At 33.5% G+C, this 17,953-nt stretch overlaps 1 protein-coding gene across 1 annotated transcript in view; it reads right to left on the bottom strand.

The window, feature by feature from the left end:
• The window catches only part of LOC140442224 (uncharacterized), a 101,231-nt gene that overhangs the window by 62,621 nt on the left and 20,657 nt on the right, over positions 1 to 17,953 (bottom strand). Inside the window, exons 2-4 of the mRNA XM_072533302.1 lie at positions 17,553 to 17,770; positions 16,112 to 16,297; positions 7,303 to 7,541 (exon numbers count right to left, since the gene is read on the bottom strand). Of these exons, the coding sequence (XP_072389403.1) occupies positions 7,303 to 7,541; positions 16,112 to 16,297; positions 17,553 to 17,769 (642 nt within the window). The 5' untranslated portion in view covers position 17,770. The remainder of the gene's footprint in view (positions 1 to 7,302; positions 7,542 to 16,111; positions 16,298 to 17,552; positions 17,771 to 17,953) is intronic.

Genomic DNA, 17,953 nt, shown 5'->3' with positions numbered 1-17,953 from the left:
CTTTCATTTCTGTTGTTTCCAGTAGTCTTTGTGTTTTCGCCGTATCTGCTCTTGTTTTCGCTGTGTACGTCATTATCGGTCTTATTGTTGATTTATATATCCTGGTTTTCGTTTCCGTTGTGAAGTATTTGTTTCTCTAGATTGTGTTGTTGAGACATCCTGCTGCTCTATTTGCCATGTTCACTTGTTTTTGTACTTCTTCCACTTTTCCGTAGCTTGACAGTTTTATTCCCAAGTATTCAGTTTCCATCACTTGTTCTATTATTTTGTTATTTACGACTAGTTTACATCTTCTCGGTTATTTCCATTTCTCCCATTCTATATCCTCTTCTTTTTTTAACTTTCTTTATGATTTCATCCATTATCAGATTAAATATTAATGGACTCAGCGAATCTCCTTGTCTAATGCCAGTTTCATATTTGATAGGTTGCGATAGTTTTCCTTTACATCTTACCATAGCTATGTTATCTTTATATATATTCTCATTGGTTTTTACTAAATCCAGTTATATTCCCTTTTCATATAATAAATGTATCGCGTCCCGAATTCTCACTCTATCAAACGCTTTCTTCAAATCTATCAGACACATATATGCTAGTTTGTTGTATTCCAACGACTTTTCTGTTATTTGTCTTATTACAAAAACTGCATCCGTGCATGATCTTCCTGTCCGAAATCCTTGCTGTTCCTCTTGCGGAGATATTCGTTCGTTTATTTTTCTCGCTATTATTCTTGTTGTCAATTTGAGTGTTGTATTTAATAGATTTATTGCTCGATAATTATTGGGGTCTTTCTTATCTCCTTTTTTGAAGAACATCACCATGATCGCTCTCCTCAATTCATCTGGTATTCTGTTCGTGGTGATTATTTTATTAATAAGAAGTTGCAGTTGTTGTATAAGGTGATCACCTCCATATTTTAAGAGTTCATTTGGTATTTGATCTTCTCCTCATGACTTTCTGTTTTTTAATTTGTTTATTCCTTCTTTCACATCGTTTGGGAGGTTTCGGTATTTTGCTCAGTTATTATATTTGGCGTTTCTGGTAAAGGTTCTTCGTTTTGTTTTTTAAACATTTCTGTCAGGAAGGCCACCCAGAATAAGTAGGGTGAGTGGAAATAGCAAAGTTTTATAGAAAAAAAGTGTAAAGTTTGGAGCGTTCACATAAAAAACTATACTGAATTTGTGACTGTTTTGGATTATCGCTAGAAACTCACCCACTGCAGAGATTGTGCATATTTACACAAAAAATTGCATAAAATGCATAAACGTTAATATTTTATTATAAAATAAATATTTCAATTATTGCTGAAATATCAGTGACTGCCATGCAATAATCGTGCAGTTACTTGGATGGACTTTCTTCTATTGATATCTTTAGTTTAAGATTATAAAGAAAGCGGTTCTAGCAGTAGTTATTTATATTAAAAAATCTATTACAGGTTGCATGTGAATTAAATTTTAGATAGATCAATATGTCAGAACTGCGTCACATTTATCCAAAAAAGACAAAACTAAATCTTGAGAAAAATATCAAGCTTTGGTTTTTAAGTGTTTTCTTTCAAGTTCGAAAGAAGGAAACGAATAAGATACTTTAAATGAAGACATGTCGTGCATTAATCTCTTCAAATATACCGCTTTCAAAATTATCTCATGAAAACTCAACTTCTTTTTTAAAAATATATTGTAAATTGAATATTCCAAGTGAAAGAACTTTAAAGAGAAACCATGTCAACTCATTGTACTCGTCAGTAATAGATAATATAAAAACTAATAATAGTTACAATTACTTCTACGTATATGTTGACCAAAACCACTGATTCATCAGGTCAAATATCACGTTTTGTACAGGCAGAAATATAAAACTTTTTCTTCCTGCAGCTGTTCCTAGCCATAAATTATTGCATTTTTTATCCTATGCTGCACCATATATGGTTAAGGCAGGACAAAATTTTAAAATATTTTATACCAAATATTTTATACATACACATTACTTGTTTAGCACATAGAATGAACAGAGTTGCAAAAGAAATTAAACTTCCTGATATCAAGCATAAAAAAAGTATTCCTCAAATCTCCAAGAAGAATTTAACTTTATAAAGAAGTGGTTTCAAATATTCCACTTTTACCAAAATACGTTCCAACACTATCGTTGGAAGCTGTTTTTTTTTATTCAGACTATTTCACGTTACTGTTCGAAATTACGACGCATTTTGAAGCATTTCGGGAGTAACCAGACTATATTTATGCAGAATTCGTCATCTAGTTCTTGCAATTAAGCAAAAATGATATTATAAATTTTGCTTTTTAAATAACCTAATGGAAAGAAGTTCATTGGAATTAAATCGGGGGATTTTGTTGGCCACTTAATAACTATGTACTTTGTCCAATCCCTTGTCTAGGAAACCGGTCATTAAGGTTTGGTATCACCTTATGTTTACGCTATAATGAGGAGGTGCGCCGTCTTGTTGGAAAAATAAATCATCTTCTGAGTACCTGTTCATTTTCGATTATATATGTCAAAATGGGATCTATTTTTTTCTCTAATAATAATAATTCTAGATATCTTTCTCCGTTCAAATTTTGTTGCCTAAAGAATGGCATAACAATACGATTACCATAAATTTCTGCCCATATGTTCACTTTCAATGGAGGTTGGGTATGTGTTTCGTAGAAAACTCTAGGATTTTCATCAGCCCAATAACAGCAAATGTGTCGATTTATATCACCATTTAGAAGAAAAAAAACAACATTCATCCGAAAAACAAATATTAAATATAATGTTTTGGACGGTTAAAAAGGGGAATTAATTAGAATGCTTAGTAGTAGTGTCAAATGAATTAGTGTCAACAAATGATAAAATTTAAAATAAGGATATTATAGATGGCGTGCAGCGTTGTTTTTAGAAAACGTCTTACTGACAATTTACCGAACTATTCGATGTAAATGTCGTGCTAAGGGGATGAACGAAAAACTCACGGTTTGGAAAAACATAGCCTGCGTTAATTAGAAAACAATTAAATCGACGACGAGAATCCCAAAGAATCGCATCGTTTTCTTGAATAATTTGTTGGGATACAATTAAAAACAACGCTGATATTTCTATTTCCTCACGAAACACATTTAATTTGTCGTTTCCCCCTACTGTCGTACTGTAATTATACAAAAAAATCATCAATACTTTAGATTTCAGTCCGTAAGATATTGAATAATGTATTCCAAATAATTGCTTTCATTTGGATTTTTATTTTCCCGTGGAATTATCAGGCTAATAAATAAGCATGGCAAATGAATCGATGACGGATAAACGCAGTTGAAGGGTGGAAATTCCAGTGAATTTATTTTTAAGTAAGTGTATCCCATAGGGATAAAAAAATAAATCAAAATACCGCATATTTATTGCTATGAATTAAAAGCAGACTATGCGAGGTGGTTGAAGTAGAAATTGTCTCATATATCAAACAAGGCTAATGCGATCAAGTATCAGCAACTGTAATAAAAGAAATAAACAAAATGCTATTTCACATTTCGTGGATAGTTGTCAATTATCATTTTGGAATCATAGATACCCAATAATGAAATAATAAATGGTCTTATAATTGTAAATAAAAAAATAACATAGACATTTGTGCAATCCAAGACACCAAGAAGAAAAGTAAAGGCCAACGATACCATAACCAATATTTTCTATATATACTTGACTTGTTCATAAAAAAATTTAAAGACAACATAAATAACTGCTGTTATATCTCCGAAAGAATAATACATATGAACATCACAATGGACTACCAAAAATTAAATGTCATATCTATCTATAGCCCGGAGGAGGGACGAGAGGCATTCTACGAACAATTGCAAACCATCCTGGATGAAATACCTCATGAAGAACCCTTAATTCTTATGGGTGACTTTAATGCACGAATCAAAAATGAAATAGTTCCAGGAGTAAAACAAAGATTTAATGAAAACCAAATGAAAAACAACATTGAAGAAGCAGCAACAGATGCTCTAGGAAAACGTAAAGACATACTAAACAAAAGAAACAACAAAAAAACAATTAACAATACACCATATTAGGGAAAACTCTGTTGAATAAGGAGAGAAGCGAAAACCTAAGAAGAGCATGAAATATAGAAGACATGAATGGATTTGTGACCAAACGGAAACAGGAGAGAATAGAACACATTAGTAGAATAGCAGAGGATATGATAGTACGAATAGTACGAGATAAGTCTCCAAATGGACTAAGAAGTATTGGCAGACCAAGAAAAAGGTGGTGCGATAATTTAAACAATTTAGGAGCCTAATATTGAAAAAGAAACAGGCTTTAAAGCATACATAGAAGAAGGAAGAAGAAGAAAAATAATTTTAAATAATGTACTTATTAATGCTGTGATAAATGATAGCATTTTACTTTACATTGCAACTGGCCATCAAGTTGTATATTTTACATAGAATATAGAAATTCAAATTTTGTTTTGTTTTAAGCTGCTCAAGATATAAATTTTAATTGTTGTGTCTATTTTATCAAAAATTTGCCAAGATGTCGTCCTAGTAAAATCCAAAGCAAGTTACTTAAATATAGCTAAGCAATGCATAATTTGTAAAGTATATTAATTGGTAATTTTACCATGGTTAGAGTGTAACCAACGCAAAAATGAACTAGGTAAACAAATGATATTCAAACCTTAGATATTACTACAAAAATTGTCAACAAAAGTCCAAACATACATTAACTCTTCTCTGTAACAAACCAAACAACACATTTTACAACATCGTTTGAGTGTTTGTGAGAGGCCATACAAAAACCCTTACGTATGTTTAGATTTTAATTAAATCTCTGGTTGGAGATGGGTTTTCAGTGTTCCTGCTGATTATTCTTTAAAACCATCATTAGTAATACCTATTATTAAACTAGCACTTTTGCATCTATATAAAAGCAGTATTCGTTAAATTTGCTCTGTTTAATTCTGCTTTTACTTAACTTTAAAAACCCGTGGGACGGCCATCGCTCTCTTTGGTAATATCGTTGGTAATTACCAGGACAGTCGACGTAATACTTTTATTTACGTATCGTATTTTACCTATCTGGCTTTAAGTAATTATTGTAATTGATATAAAGTTTGACAAATTATTTGTCAATAAAAGAGAACCGAAACAAAAATCACATGTAATAACACTAAGCGGCGAAGTTTTTCGTAACGATATCCACTTGACGAGAAATTATAGCTACACGAACTGGTAGTTGTGGGTATTCGATTGAGCTCATTAAACATTTATAAAAAGGATTTGAAACATGAATCTGCATCTATTAGTTTTCCTTTTGTATAATCGAAAACTTTTCCCTAATTTTTATGTTGATTTCAAATCTACTACAAAGTTTTATGAACAAGGCAGGATTTTAAGAGTTGGTTCCGATCTGATGAACTTAGAGGTCAACTGAAAATGAGGATGACAAAAAACTTTTATATCAACAAATAAACAAATAATAACCTTAATTAACTTGCTGTCTTTTTATATAAAAAAAGGATATGGAATTTGACATTATCAACAGATCAAATATTTATTGATTCCAACATTCTCATCAGCAAATATGTTTTTACAGATAGTTTACTGTAAAATACCAATTCACAACTTCTGCAACTAACAATTACATTAACAATTTTAATATTTTTTATGATTTCTAGGTTCATTATTTGCTCTTGATCTTCTTGATCTACACTTGCATTTTCTTGTTTTAACACTTGTAATGTTACTTCTGTTTCTGACCTCAAATTTATGTTTCATAATTTCATAATTTTCTGTTACTGATGTATTATTTTTGCTGTGATACTTTTTTCTTCTTTCTTAGTATACGTAGTTATTGATAAATATTCTTCTTCAAGTGCCATCTCCGCGGCGGAGGTCGGCAATCATCATAGCTATTCGAACTTTTGAGACGGCTGCTCTGAAAAGTTCATTTGATGTACATCCGTACCACTCTCTCAGGTTGCGCAGCCATGACATTCTACGCCTCCCTATGCTTCTCTTTCCTTGGATCTTTCCCTGCATGATCAGTTGGAGCAAGGTGTATTTCTCTCCACGTGTAATATGTCCGAGATATTCCAATTTTTTTTTTATTGAATTTAAAATTTCCATTTCTTTGTTCATCCTTCTCAGAACCTCTTTGTTTGTGACGTGTTCTGTCCATGATATTTTCAGAATTCTTCTGTACATCCACAGCTCAAATGATTCCAGTTTTTTCATTGATGTAGCATTCAAGGTCCAGGATTCCATTCCATAAAATAAGGTCGAAAAAATATAGCACCTCGCCAACCTAACTCTTAGTTCCAGTTTTAAATCCCTGGTACATAGAACTGATAAATATTACATCGTTCTTAATTGTTACTATTTTTTTAAGTATTTGGTAATCTTTTGTGTTTTGCCCAAAACCAATAAAAATACCAAATTCAGATGTTGGATACTATTTTCTCTTTTTTCTTCTAGAATTCCACTGTGGCGGTCCAAAAACCCGTTTTTCCGTACCAAAATTTGATTTGATTTAAATATTTTGAATCATTTTTTGATCTAAACAAAAACAGTGTTCGTATGGACTTCATCTCATCATCCACCTTCACAAACCAATTCAATCATTAATACCCATTTTTCCAGGTCAATACGCCTTCCCGATGATGCAAACAGACCACTGAGCTCTCATCTTTAAAACAAGCACTTATCCAAAATGGTTACCGTGAAAATCACATCAATAGGAGCATCCACAGGCATCAATCTACCACTCAATCTGAACCCAAAGACTCAGGCCCTGATCATACGAAAGCTTTTTTTTCCTTACATCAAAGATGTCACTGACAAAATTGTCAACATCCTTAAATCAATAGCATAAAGCGTTGATTGAATAACCCAATGGGTTATTCAATCAACGAATAAAGATAATATTTACCCCCCAACAAAAACTTTTATCTCTTGTCCGATCAATCAAAGACAACATTCCAAATGAACAACACAGAGTTTATGAAATTTCTTGTGCAGACTGTCCCCGATTCTATATAGGCCAAACAAATCGTAGAATGCAAGATATGATGTATGAACATTCCATTTCTGTCTGAACACCAATCCTCGCCCAAACCACGTCATTATCGACGGTATAAATGATACGTTTGCTGTCCCCAGTAACAGTAATGCAGTCTGGAAGTTCGGGAAGACTGAAGTCCTGAAGAAGACACCGAAGAGGATGTCGAAAGCTCGGCGCAATGATAATCGACGCGGTTCAAGCCAAAGAGAATCAATGTGAGGATGTACTTACCGTGAACTGTTTTTCTCCTGAAGGTCCTATCGTTGGCACTCGATTGTGTATATCCCGTTCGTTATCCCACTTCCACCGATTTTCTATCGTCTTCACGGGACTGATTATGGTCGTAGATACGCTAGAATCGGGTCGTATTTCTGTGGTTTTCATTTCTTGTTCACAAAGGCTACCAGGGGACCAAATGTTGTGGGTTCTGGATCGGCCTTTTAGAGACAGGTTTAGAGGTGCATCTTCATCTGCAAGAAAATAGGAAATTGAGTTGTAATATAGTCAGTAAAGTATATTCAGATCTTAGAAGTAGTAAGTGCTAAGATACCAAAAACTGAAGGATAATAAAAATCGATAAATTACTTAGAGATTTAAATAGTCTAAAATCATTATTAGCTTCACGATGGCGCGATTATGATGCTGTTGAAAAACACAAGAAAGGGATTCTGTAACGGAAGGCGAATAATTGTTATGGCTTTGGGAACTCATCTGATTCAACGAGGAAAGCTATTTCAAAAGTATTAAATTATTTCCAGAATATATTTATGTCCATACAAATTCAAGCTTCCATTCAATAAGACTTAAGCCTAAACTTACTCAGAAATTTAAATAGTCTAAATCCTTTTGAATCGTCTCCTATTTTGATTGCATCAGTAAGAGATTTGTTATTCTTAGCTTTTCTTAGGGCTAGTTTTATTTCGTCTATTGTGATTTTCGGTAGTAGTTTAGATCCTTGGTTGACAATATTCTTTTTCCTTGTGGTAGGATTAGGAGAGAAAAAAGGATTTGTAGGACATGGTTTATTGTTACGTTTCTGTAAAAATTTAACTGGTATAACATAATGTAAAAAATGTCTTTTTGACTTATATCTTCTTACACATCTTCTTACTATATGTAATATTAAAAAATGCCATAAATTAACTATAATCCTAATAATAATGTACTTTTTGAACGTGGTTGTTAAACTTAATACAATACGTTTACGAGGTTTGATGCATAAAGCAGTTGATTACGCGTTTGTTAGATGATACTAAAGTAAAATGGTTAAGCTGCGGTAACGCATTTATGGAATTTAAAAAAGAAAATGCAAGACTCTTGGACGGAGCAAGGCAAATGGGGCGACTCATGTCTGACGAAAATTGGCTTCCTGAATTATCATTTTTTACAGATTTGCCTACACACCTAAATAAATTAAACACAAAGCTTCACGGCAAGAATAAATTCGTAGATGAGCTTTCAGGACATTTAAAAGCCTTAGCACTGTAGCTTAAATTATTTTCCAGGTGTATATTCACCCATCAGTAGATATGAAATGCAACAATCGTTTGAAGCAATTTTTTCTTCAAAAGCAAAAGCAACAAATTGGAGGCCATATATAGGATACAATATTCAAATATAATTGCTCACGCCCAAAAAATAACGGCTATGGTTGGTATAAGTTATTTATGCGAATAAACATTTTCAATAATAAAATTAAGAAAAATTTTTATTTGTAATAGGCTGTCAGATGATCACCTTTTTTCATTACTAAAAATGTCAGCCTCACAAATGCAGCTGAATTATGACGAAATCATGCAAAAACAAAAACAGCTTCACATGTTACATATCTCCACAAAGTCTAGTTCGCTCCACCTTCTACTTCACAGTTAACATAAATTTTTATTTAGTTATCTACAATTGCTTTTGTATTTCAATCGTTTATTTTGTAATATTGCACAATTAAAGTGTTTCCGCAAAATCAATAGTTTTATTTCAGCTAACAACATAACCAAAAATGCAACAGCTTGTTGCAGTTGCAATAAATATTAGACCGCGAAAGAAAAAGTTTCTCCATCCCTAGTCTAGACAATGAATCTGATCCAATAGCCCACAAAGAGTCAAAGCCTGAAGCAAGTGTACAGACTATTTCCAAATCATTTTAATATTCTCGAAACCAACTCACCACCACGTTTCTGCAATATAAAAACAATTACCCCAAAACCTTAATAAACGACATGGAAACGTGGAAATATAAGGACGACAAGAAAGTACGGTAATTAGATCTTTTAGTTAATGAAGCCGAGACTCAACTACTTTTTATACTATTTTAATAATAAAAACTACTTTTATAAAGCGTGTCGTCGACTAAATAAAAAATTCCTGTATTAGTTACATCAATCACAAAATATATTCTGAGCCAAAATGTCTTGACAGAATGATATCGCTACGTAGCCAACATTGTGTGTCTCTGACTTACGGAGTGTTTATAGATATTTTCAAATGTTTTAGTGGACGGAAGCCTTCCCGAAAATTTCTCTCCCTGTATCTCCAAAAAGGCTTCCGCGATTAGCATAATAAAAGTTATAAACTAAGATGAATTTCACACAGGTGCAGCAAAAAAGTGACATTTTCAAACGAAGTAACGCCAAAGACTTGCTTGCCTTAAAATCACACCAACAGCAGCTATGGTATTTATACTTCTCCCTTTTTCAACGAGCCATCATACAAGCTTATACGATAAACCGTTTGGATGAAAATTATTCGGTTTACAGCCGTTCGTGGAAGTACCAAAAGCGACTGGAAAAAAGTCGGAGCCGAAGGAGAAATACTCTCACTGCGAAAATACACTCAGTCAAACACATGGCAAAATGTATATTTGGCGAAGGGTTACACAGGGTTATAGTATAAAATTACGTTGTAAGGTCCTACTGATACCGATTTATACACGAAACGTTTGACGAATTATACGCTTTTGCGTCTTATTTATTTGTCTTTCAATTCATCAAAGCGATAGCAAAGGTTTTGCTAAATCATAAACTTTTGTATATATATATTTATATATATATATATAGTTTCAAACAACAATATAATTATCAAACTACAATGTACATAATCGCCTCAATTATTTGTTTCTGCGTTTTTAAATAAAATTTTATGTCATTAACGAGGTTAAAATTTTCCTGAAAATAGAACACTGCAAACATTTGTTACTAATGGTAAAGATATGTGTATAATAACCAATTTGCATATAATTATTTTGAAGAATTGTTTGATTTGATGTTTGTTATTTTAAACATTCAGACCATCGCCGATTTGTATAATGCTATTTGATAAACCGCTACTATCCCCATGGAAAATACCCATGGAAAACTCATATTCTACATTGTTGTTTCGATACCGGATGCTTATATTACTGTTGGCGATGTTATACAATATTGTGTACAAAGATATATTCATAGAAGTGTGAAGTGGGCAGATTGAGACCTCAGTGTCGTTTGAGGGTTTTTGTATTTCTACAGAACAAGATACTGTTACGTCACGAGTGAGAGGAGTAGGCAGATTAAAACTCCCAACTCGTAAGGAGCCATATCCCTCTTGATAACGGCTCCAATGGAGATACATGGCGATGGAAATTGCTTTATCCCTACTGAACTCTAGAGTTCTCATTAGGAAAAAAAAAAAATCCCAAGAATTGCATCGTTCTGTTTACCGAAAAATTACCCATACCAACCGCTACTTGTATGCCAACTCTTATTACCCACCTTCACAAATTAATTCGGAATTCTTTTATTTAAAGCAAGCTTTTATCTAAAACGGTTACCACAAAAATTACATCAACCCACAGGCATTAATATCTTGCTCATTCTCAACCCAAGTACTTAAACCCTCATTATACGAAAATTTTATTTCCTTACATCAAAGATTTTACTGACAAAATCAACAAAGTCCTTAAATCAAGAGGAACAAAGAGAATATTTACCTCACAACAAAGACTTGTATCTCTTGTCCGATCAATCAAAGACAACATTCCAAATGAACAATACGGGTTTATGAAATTTCGTGTGCAGGCTGCCCCTAACTTAACATAGGACAAACCAACCGTCGAATCCAAAATAGGATTTATGAACATTCTATTTTTTTAATATTTATTGTTATGAAAATTTGCCTTGTAAATTATTTTTAATTTGGATAAAACTTTAGCCATAGTTGCTGATGTGTTTGCGTTGAATTATTTTGGATGCTTTCCGAGCTTGTTCTTATATATGAGAGAAATTCTTGAGGAGGCTAGGATCCACGCAGGGTTGTAAAATCAGAATGATGATGATAATGAAAGAGTCATAATAGAAGGTGATTTTAATACACAGGAGCGGCAATCCAAGACAGGATATGAAGCAATACATGGAGGACTGGGCTTTGGAACCAAAAATACATCTATTATTATTATTATATATTATTTATAAATAAAAGGGATTGATATAGGTATAACTCAGTATAGAAGCTTCTGGAGAAATGTGGTTACGGAAACCGACCTCGTATAGCGATAAAAACAAAGATAATGGTGGTGATAATCATGACTGCTGCGTCTTGGTATTTCGACCTCAGCAACTTTACTTTTTTTGTTTATATGTCTAATTCCTTTTGTTAATCCTTGTTGGAATAGATACCTTTGGAGTGTACTCTGTTTTTTATTTCTAGCAGTCTATAAATATCTATCATGATGATAATGAATAAAATAGAAAAAGTATCTGACACATAAAGCAAGGAATATGAGCTTACAGGGTTCTCAGAATATAGAATGATAAACTCAGGTGTTTACATGCGAATACTCGTACAAAAGAGCATTTAGTTTAGGAAACATATTTACGTATGTTTTATAGACTTCGAAAAGCCTTTGATAGAGTATCCCATAAACTACTATTTCAATGCTTGGACTCAACTGGTCTGGGCACGTATGACATTAGATTGCTCAAAACGCTTTACTACAACCAGAGCGCTTGTATTAACATGGATTAAGAGGCTTCAGCTAAAGTTTCTATTAAGCGTGATGTCAGACAGGGATGTGTTATATCACCGGTATTGTTTGATGCCTACACTGAACCAGTTTTTGAGATAGCGTTAAATAATCACAGATACGCAGATGACACCGCCATATAAGACCTTTAAACCTTGTTGAACGCTGTAAACAATGAAAGTGATTAACGATCATCACGAATAGAAAAAATGAATGGTGGTCGGAAAAATTAATATTGAAGACTCAGTACTAAAATTAGATCCTAAAACACGTTAGATATCTGGGTAGCTAATTTAACTGCAGGGTTGAAAGTGATGAGGAAATCTTGTGAAGAATAGAACTTCACGAAAAAGCTTTTGTTTTATCTAAGCTGCCGACTGAGAAACATGTAATCAACGTATTATTATGACCATAGCTAATGCTTTAAAAAAAAACACGGCACACAAAGAAAAACGAGGTGTTACGAGGTTTACAGGTAAAAATCAAGCAACACTGTAAGCTTGTGTGAAGACAACTAACATCGAAAGAGATTTTTGAAGCGAAACTCGTAACTTTTTTGGTGCACATCCTGTATTAAAAATATACATTGTTTTTGTTTACATGCCGCATATGCAATTCTTTTTGAGCTTTACAACGAAGGTTGTTAAGCTTATCTAGTCAATTAGTATTCTAATATCTAGAACTGAGTTGTTTTAAGTTGCTTCACGTTATAATAACCAATTAGGAATATTTATAGATTGCGCGCAAGTATTAATCACTGACATTCAAGGAAAGGGTTTAGTTATTTTCAGACATATATATTGCAGGTCGATAAGAAATATCTATATGATTTGCGTCACTTAATGACTGTGTTTTCCGCAAAGCATATTTGGAAAATTGCTTTAAGCACCAACTTTGCGAAATTGGCTAAAAGCCTCATATTTACGATGATAACGTTAAATTGGTTGGGTTAATCCATGCGATATTGGTTTAGTGAATTTCAAGGTCGACGGAAATTACTTTGAAATTGTTAAAAAAACATAGATAGGTACCTAAAATATTTTCTAAAATGGTATTTTAACCTTAATTTCTTCTTAACATCTTTTTTACTTTTGGAATAAGATAGCTAGGAGTTTAAATTTTTGATAATTAATATATTAACAACTAGCACTAATAACTTTATCAATAAGTCTATCTGTGAAAAATTATCGATCTTACGGGTTTTCAAGTGTTCTAAAAGGTAAATGAGGCATAGCTGGCGACAAATCTTTGAAGAGGTACAGCTGATTTTCCTTTGTTTTTTTTTAAACCATTGTGAAAAGTGAAAAATCATTATAGAGAAAAATAGTTTAAATAACAGTTGTAGATCTTAAAAAGTTCTTTAATTTGCGAGTTTCCAAGTTAAAATACATAAACAATTGATCTAGATAATTGGAAAAAACCGTATTTTTGCAGTAATTTATAAATGTTACTAACTTTGTTTTTTGAATAATGACATGTAGTCATAATTTTAGAGGTATTTAGCAGATCGCAATATATTCTTTCATTTCTAATTTCAGAATTTCATTCTCTTCAGTAGATATATTCAAAAAAATGTAACGTTTTATCAAAATTGGTATTAAAAAAAACATTTAAAAAAGGCCGAACTTTTTAGCTTATAAACATTTATAATAACTTTGATATGTTTTATTTAGGACACGGATTATATTAAATTACATATTTTACATATATTACATATTTAAAGATTTTTTGAAAAAAGTGCATATTTGTGGTAAATACATATATTTACATATTTTCGTCACTTTACTATGCAATGGAAAGCCCGAAAACCATTAAGATGTAATTATGCCGGGCCTGTCAGTTTATTTCTAGGTATTATTTACCTGGGCTCTTAACAATTCTTAATCTCCGCAAAATGAGTTGACCGACTTGGATGTGGGGCATCTCTCCCCTTTCCTAAGAGCCCTCACACGTTCCGATCGGACCAATAACAACGGAGATATCCTGAAATGCCATTTTGGCAATATCTTTCGTTTGTTTTTTTTGTGTCAACGTATTCGTTAATCCCTCCCCTTTCCTACGAGCCCTCACACTTCACTATCGGACCAATAACAACAGAGATATTCTGTAATGCCGATTTGGCAACGTCTTTGACCAATATAAACTAAGATAGCACTTTTTTCTTAAAATTATATTGTAAAGATTTAGATTTTAAGTAAAGATTTGGATTTTATGATCCAATGTATAGATGGCATATACAGAGAATATAAAAAAAATCGGTTGCCTGTAAAGTCGGTTTTACGGGCGAAGATTTTACGTGACAACGTCTTTTCCCAGAGACACAAGCACGCACCGATTCAACGCGCCTAATTCTCTAGTGCTGCGGACCGATCATGTTTGAGTGGGAGAGAGACGCAAGGCATTCGCCGGTCCGGCGGGCCTCTCTCTCGTTCGGTGACTCATCGTAACAGACGTGAGCGAGCGTTACACTTTTTCATGCGTGACTCCGAGCCACAACCTAATTTAAGACGTTGTCAAAAATTGAAACCCGTTAAAGTGATCGTACTCGTAAAAAAAAATCACACTAAAACGTAGGGCAGAACTCAGTTTTTTTTTTAAATAGAACTTCAAATTCAAGGGCGCTGAAAAATTTGCAATATCTCGCCTTTTATGGTTCGCAGAACATTCATGTTTCTTTAAACTGAAGAAACAAATGTAAATAATAAGAACTGGTCTGCTTTCACCTCCAGAATTTAAAAAACCAAACGATGAGCATTTTAGTTAATAAAAACACCCATATTAAAAAAATGGCGAGTTTGATATAACAGACAAAAAATAAAATTCATTAAAAAGTTACGCAGTAGTTGAAAAAGCTTCTTTATAAAAAACATTACTTAAGAAAACTCGCGAGCTTTCTTCAATCAGGTTTGCTTGATAATTTGCTTGCTTGACTTCCATCCACAATTTTTACACAAAAATCTGCTATATGATCTCGTGAGAAGTTGGCATACCTAAATAAGTAAAAATGAGCTCGAGAAGTCTTCTATACCGTCACCGAACCATCATCTCTCTAGTTCTTTGGAAGCCGTTACAAATCCCTTTTCGCCACATTATAAATCTTTTACGTTTTAATGTGCTATATAAGTGTGCTGTGACTTCTTGATCATAGCGTCTTGGTCATAGCATTTAAGCTAATCTTGTTCCTCAATACTTTTGTCTAGATTTGTTCTCATGCTTTGGCCTGAGCAAATTTACTAAGATGTAAATTGGAGCTGGAACGTCAGATAATAGAACAAGTGATGGAGTTTAAATATCTAGGCATCACATTATCTATGAAACAATATGGAGAAACAAAAATATCACGAAAGAAATGAAAAGCAGAATTTACAAAACAGTCATCAGATCAATAATGGCATATGCGGCAGAAACAAGACCTGACACAGAGAGGACAAAAAGGATGTTAGAAACGGCAGAGATGAAAACACTTAGAAAAATTGATGGTAAGACACTATTAGACAGAGCTAGAAGTACAGATATACGACGTAGATGCAAGGTGGGAAACATCAAGAACTGGGTAACAAATAGAAGAGTAGAATAAAACGATCTTATAAGCCGAATGACAACAAATAGAGTAGTAAAGACGGCAACAGACGGTTCCCCAATAAAAATATAATCTGTAGAAAGACCACGAAAAAGATGGAACGATAACTTACTGGAGGCACATTGAAAAATAGACAGAATCATGTCTACCTCAAAAGTAGAATAAGAAGCTTTTGTTTACATTACTTTATATGTACGAGTAATAACCAAGAGTCTATCGACATTGCTCCTTATTGTTATTTATAAAGAGGTTGAAATGGTCTGCAGATACTCTGATGATTTTGTTACTCTTTCTTTTTTACACGTAAACTTATATTGTTAGTTCTCTTCCACGCCATCATAGCCCTCAATGTTCTCTATAGTGGAATTGTTAATATATTTTTCTATATGCCATTCATTTTCATACCCATTTGTGAGTGAAAAGTGTTAATAAACGAAAATATTTTTGCTGTGGTAATAATGACTTACCTTTTTTGCTACTTTTTTCCGTAAATCCCTGATCCACCACTGTAGTCCTATCAGGACTCAACGATTCGGGCCTGTGAGCTGGTGAGTAAGGGAGGAACAACCCTGGTATCGGATGCCACATATAAGAAGGGTAAGGACTAGTAACTAGAGGATTTAGGGAATTGGCGTACATCAAGGCGTTCATTCCTGAAACAAAACGAAAGTGTATATGCATATGGTTTGGTGTTTTAATATATTAATTGTAGAGACTAACAATTTAGTAAAGCTTTGTAAATATAGAACATACAATATATTTATATAATGCAAAAGATGGCTTTTAGGTAAGCCTGTAATTGGTTTTCAATCTATATAATATCTTCTATATCAATTCTCTTTCTCAACCGACAAGACGAATCCCCAAACTGAAAGATTAGTCTTAATAGATGGCAGTGTGGAAACTGCTCTATCAGGTACGTAAGTTGTCTAGAGATTTCGAGTTCCAACATCAAAAAGATTATAATAGCCACGTTCGTCCGTCTAGGATCTGATTTATTGGCAAAGATCGATCCCACCATAAATCTATAATTTCAAGGTAACGTTCAGTCTGTTTTGCCAAATGACAAAATTGTCTTCAAAATCATAAAAATGGATTTCTTGCGCTTCGCTCATTTACGGTCCATAATCGTTCTACCCTGAATACACTGAGAGGTGTATTCTCAGTGTAGTGGATAAACTTGAATCCAATCCCTCTCCCAAAAACATCGCCACGGTCCATCAAAATGGGTAAGAGAATCCGAGACAGTCAAACTCGCCCTTATTTTACTCGGGTTTTTACAATGTATATATGAAATTGATATTTGATAATTAAAACCAAATGAAATCATCAAGTTTCAAATTCTTTTTAAAAGATTGAAAAATCTATGGCTTTCTTAAGCAGTAAATTTGATTCTCTCATGTTGGTAAACTAAAGTGGACTACAAGAACTGCGAGATATGACGAAAGAAAATATCCAATTATCAACCAAAGTCATACAGCAATAATAGAAGCCACAATTAGAGTGCATTGTTGGTCTTACGGCGCGCAGCAATGCCGCTCATGTCGGCACCATGGTATATGTGTGTGGTAAAGATAGTGCAAACACTCCTGACCATGGCTCTGCGCGAAGGCGGAGTCGAAATTCACGTAAAGGCAGAATGGTTCTATTGTAAACCAAATTTCGTCTACTACGCCGTGGTTAGGAGTGTTTGCACTATCTCTAGTTTGGCGATAGACTGAGAAATCAGGACCGTACGCGCTTCGTTTCAAAAATCTTTACTCATTAATTTGACCTAGTTAAATAAGAGAAGAAACAAAAAAAAAACAAATTGATTCTATACAAAATGCCCGTATACATAAAGTACTACTTAAGTTATTAATTATAAGGAACTTGATGATTTTTAAAAATATTTGTTCAAATACTTACCGTTAACAGTTAAATAATGTTTATTCCTATGCAAATCTTTGGGATACACTAAAGAGAAGGCGCTTTGTCTAGATGTAGTTATTGGAGATCGGGGCGACGACGGACTTACGCTTCTAGATGAGATACCTGCGATGGGGCTGCTTGCTGGACTAGACGGAGACCTAGGTGGAGTTTCTCCAGGAAGGCTGTAATGTGAGAGGGAGGTACAACGCGGCATCCTGAAACAAAAAGTAAAAGATAATAAAAACAAAATTTACTATCCGTTGCAAGATAATTCGGATGGAATTCTCCAGATTAAGAGACTGGGCCGATATCAAGCACAACATGATGAATGTACTCCATTAATGCTGTAACGAATAGTCACCCTTAGTCTTTCGTTACATTAGGTTCAATTTTAAATT

Source organism: Diabrotica undecimpunctata, chromosome 1 (assembly GCF_040954645.1).
Source record: "Diabrotica undecimpunctata isolate CICGRU chromosome 1, icDiaUnde3, whole genome shotgun sequence".
NCBI lineage: Eukaryota > Metazoa > Arthropoda > Insecta > Coleoptera > Chrysomelidae > Diabrotica > Diabrotica undecimpunctata.
The sequence above is the reverse complement of the archived record's forward strand: the minus strand, read 5'-3'. Positions and strand labels throughout refer to the sequence as shown.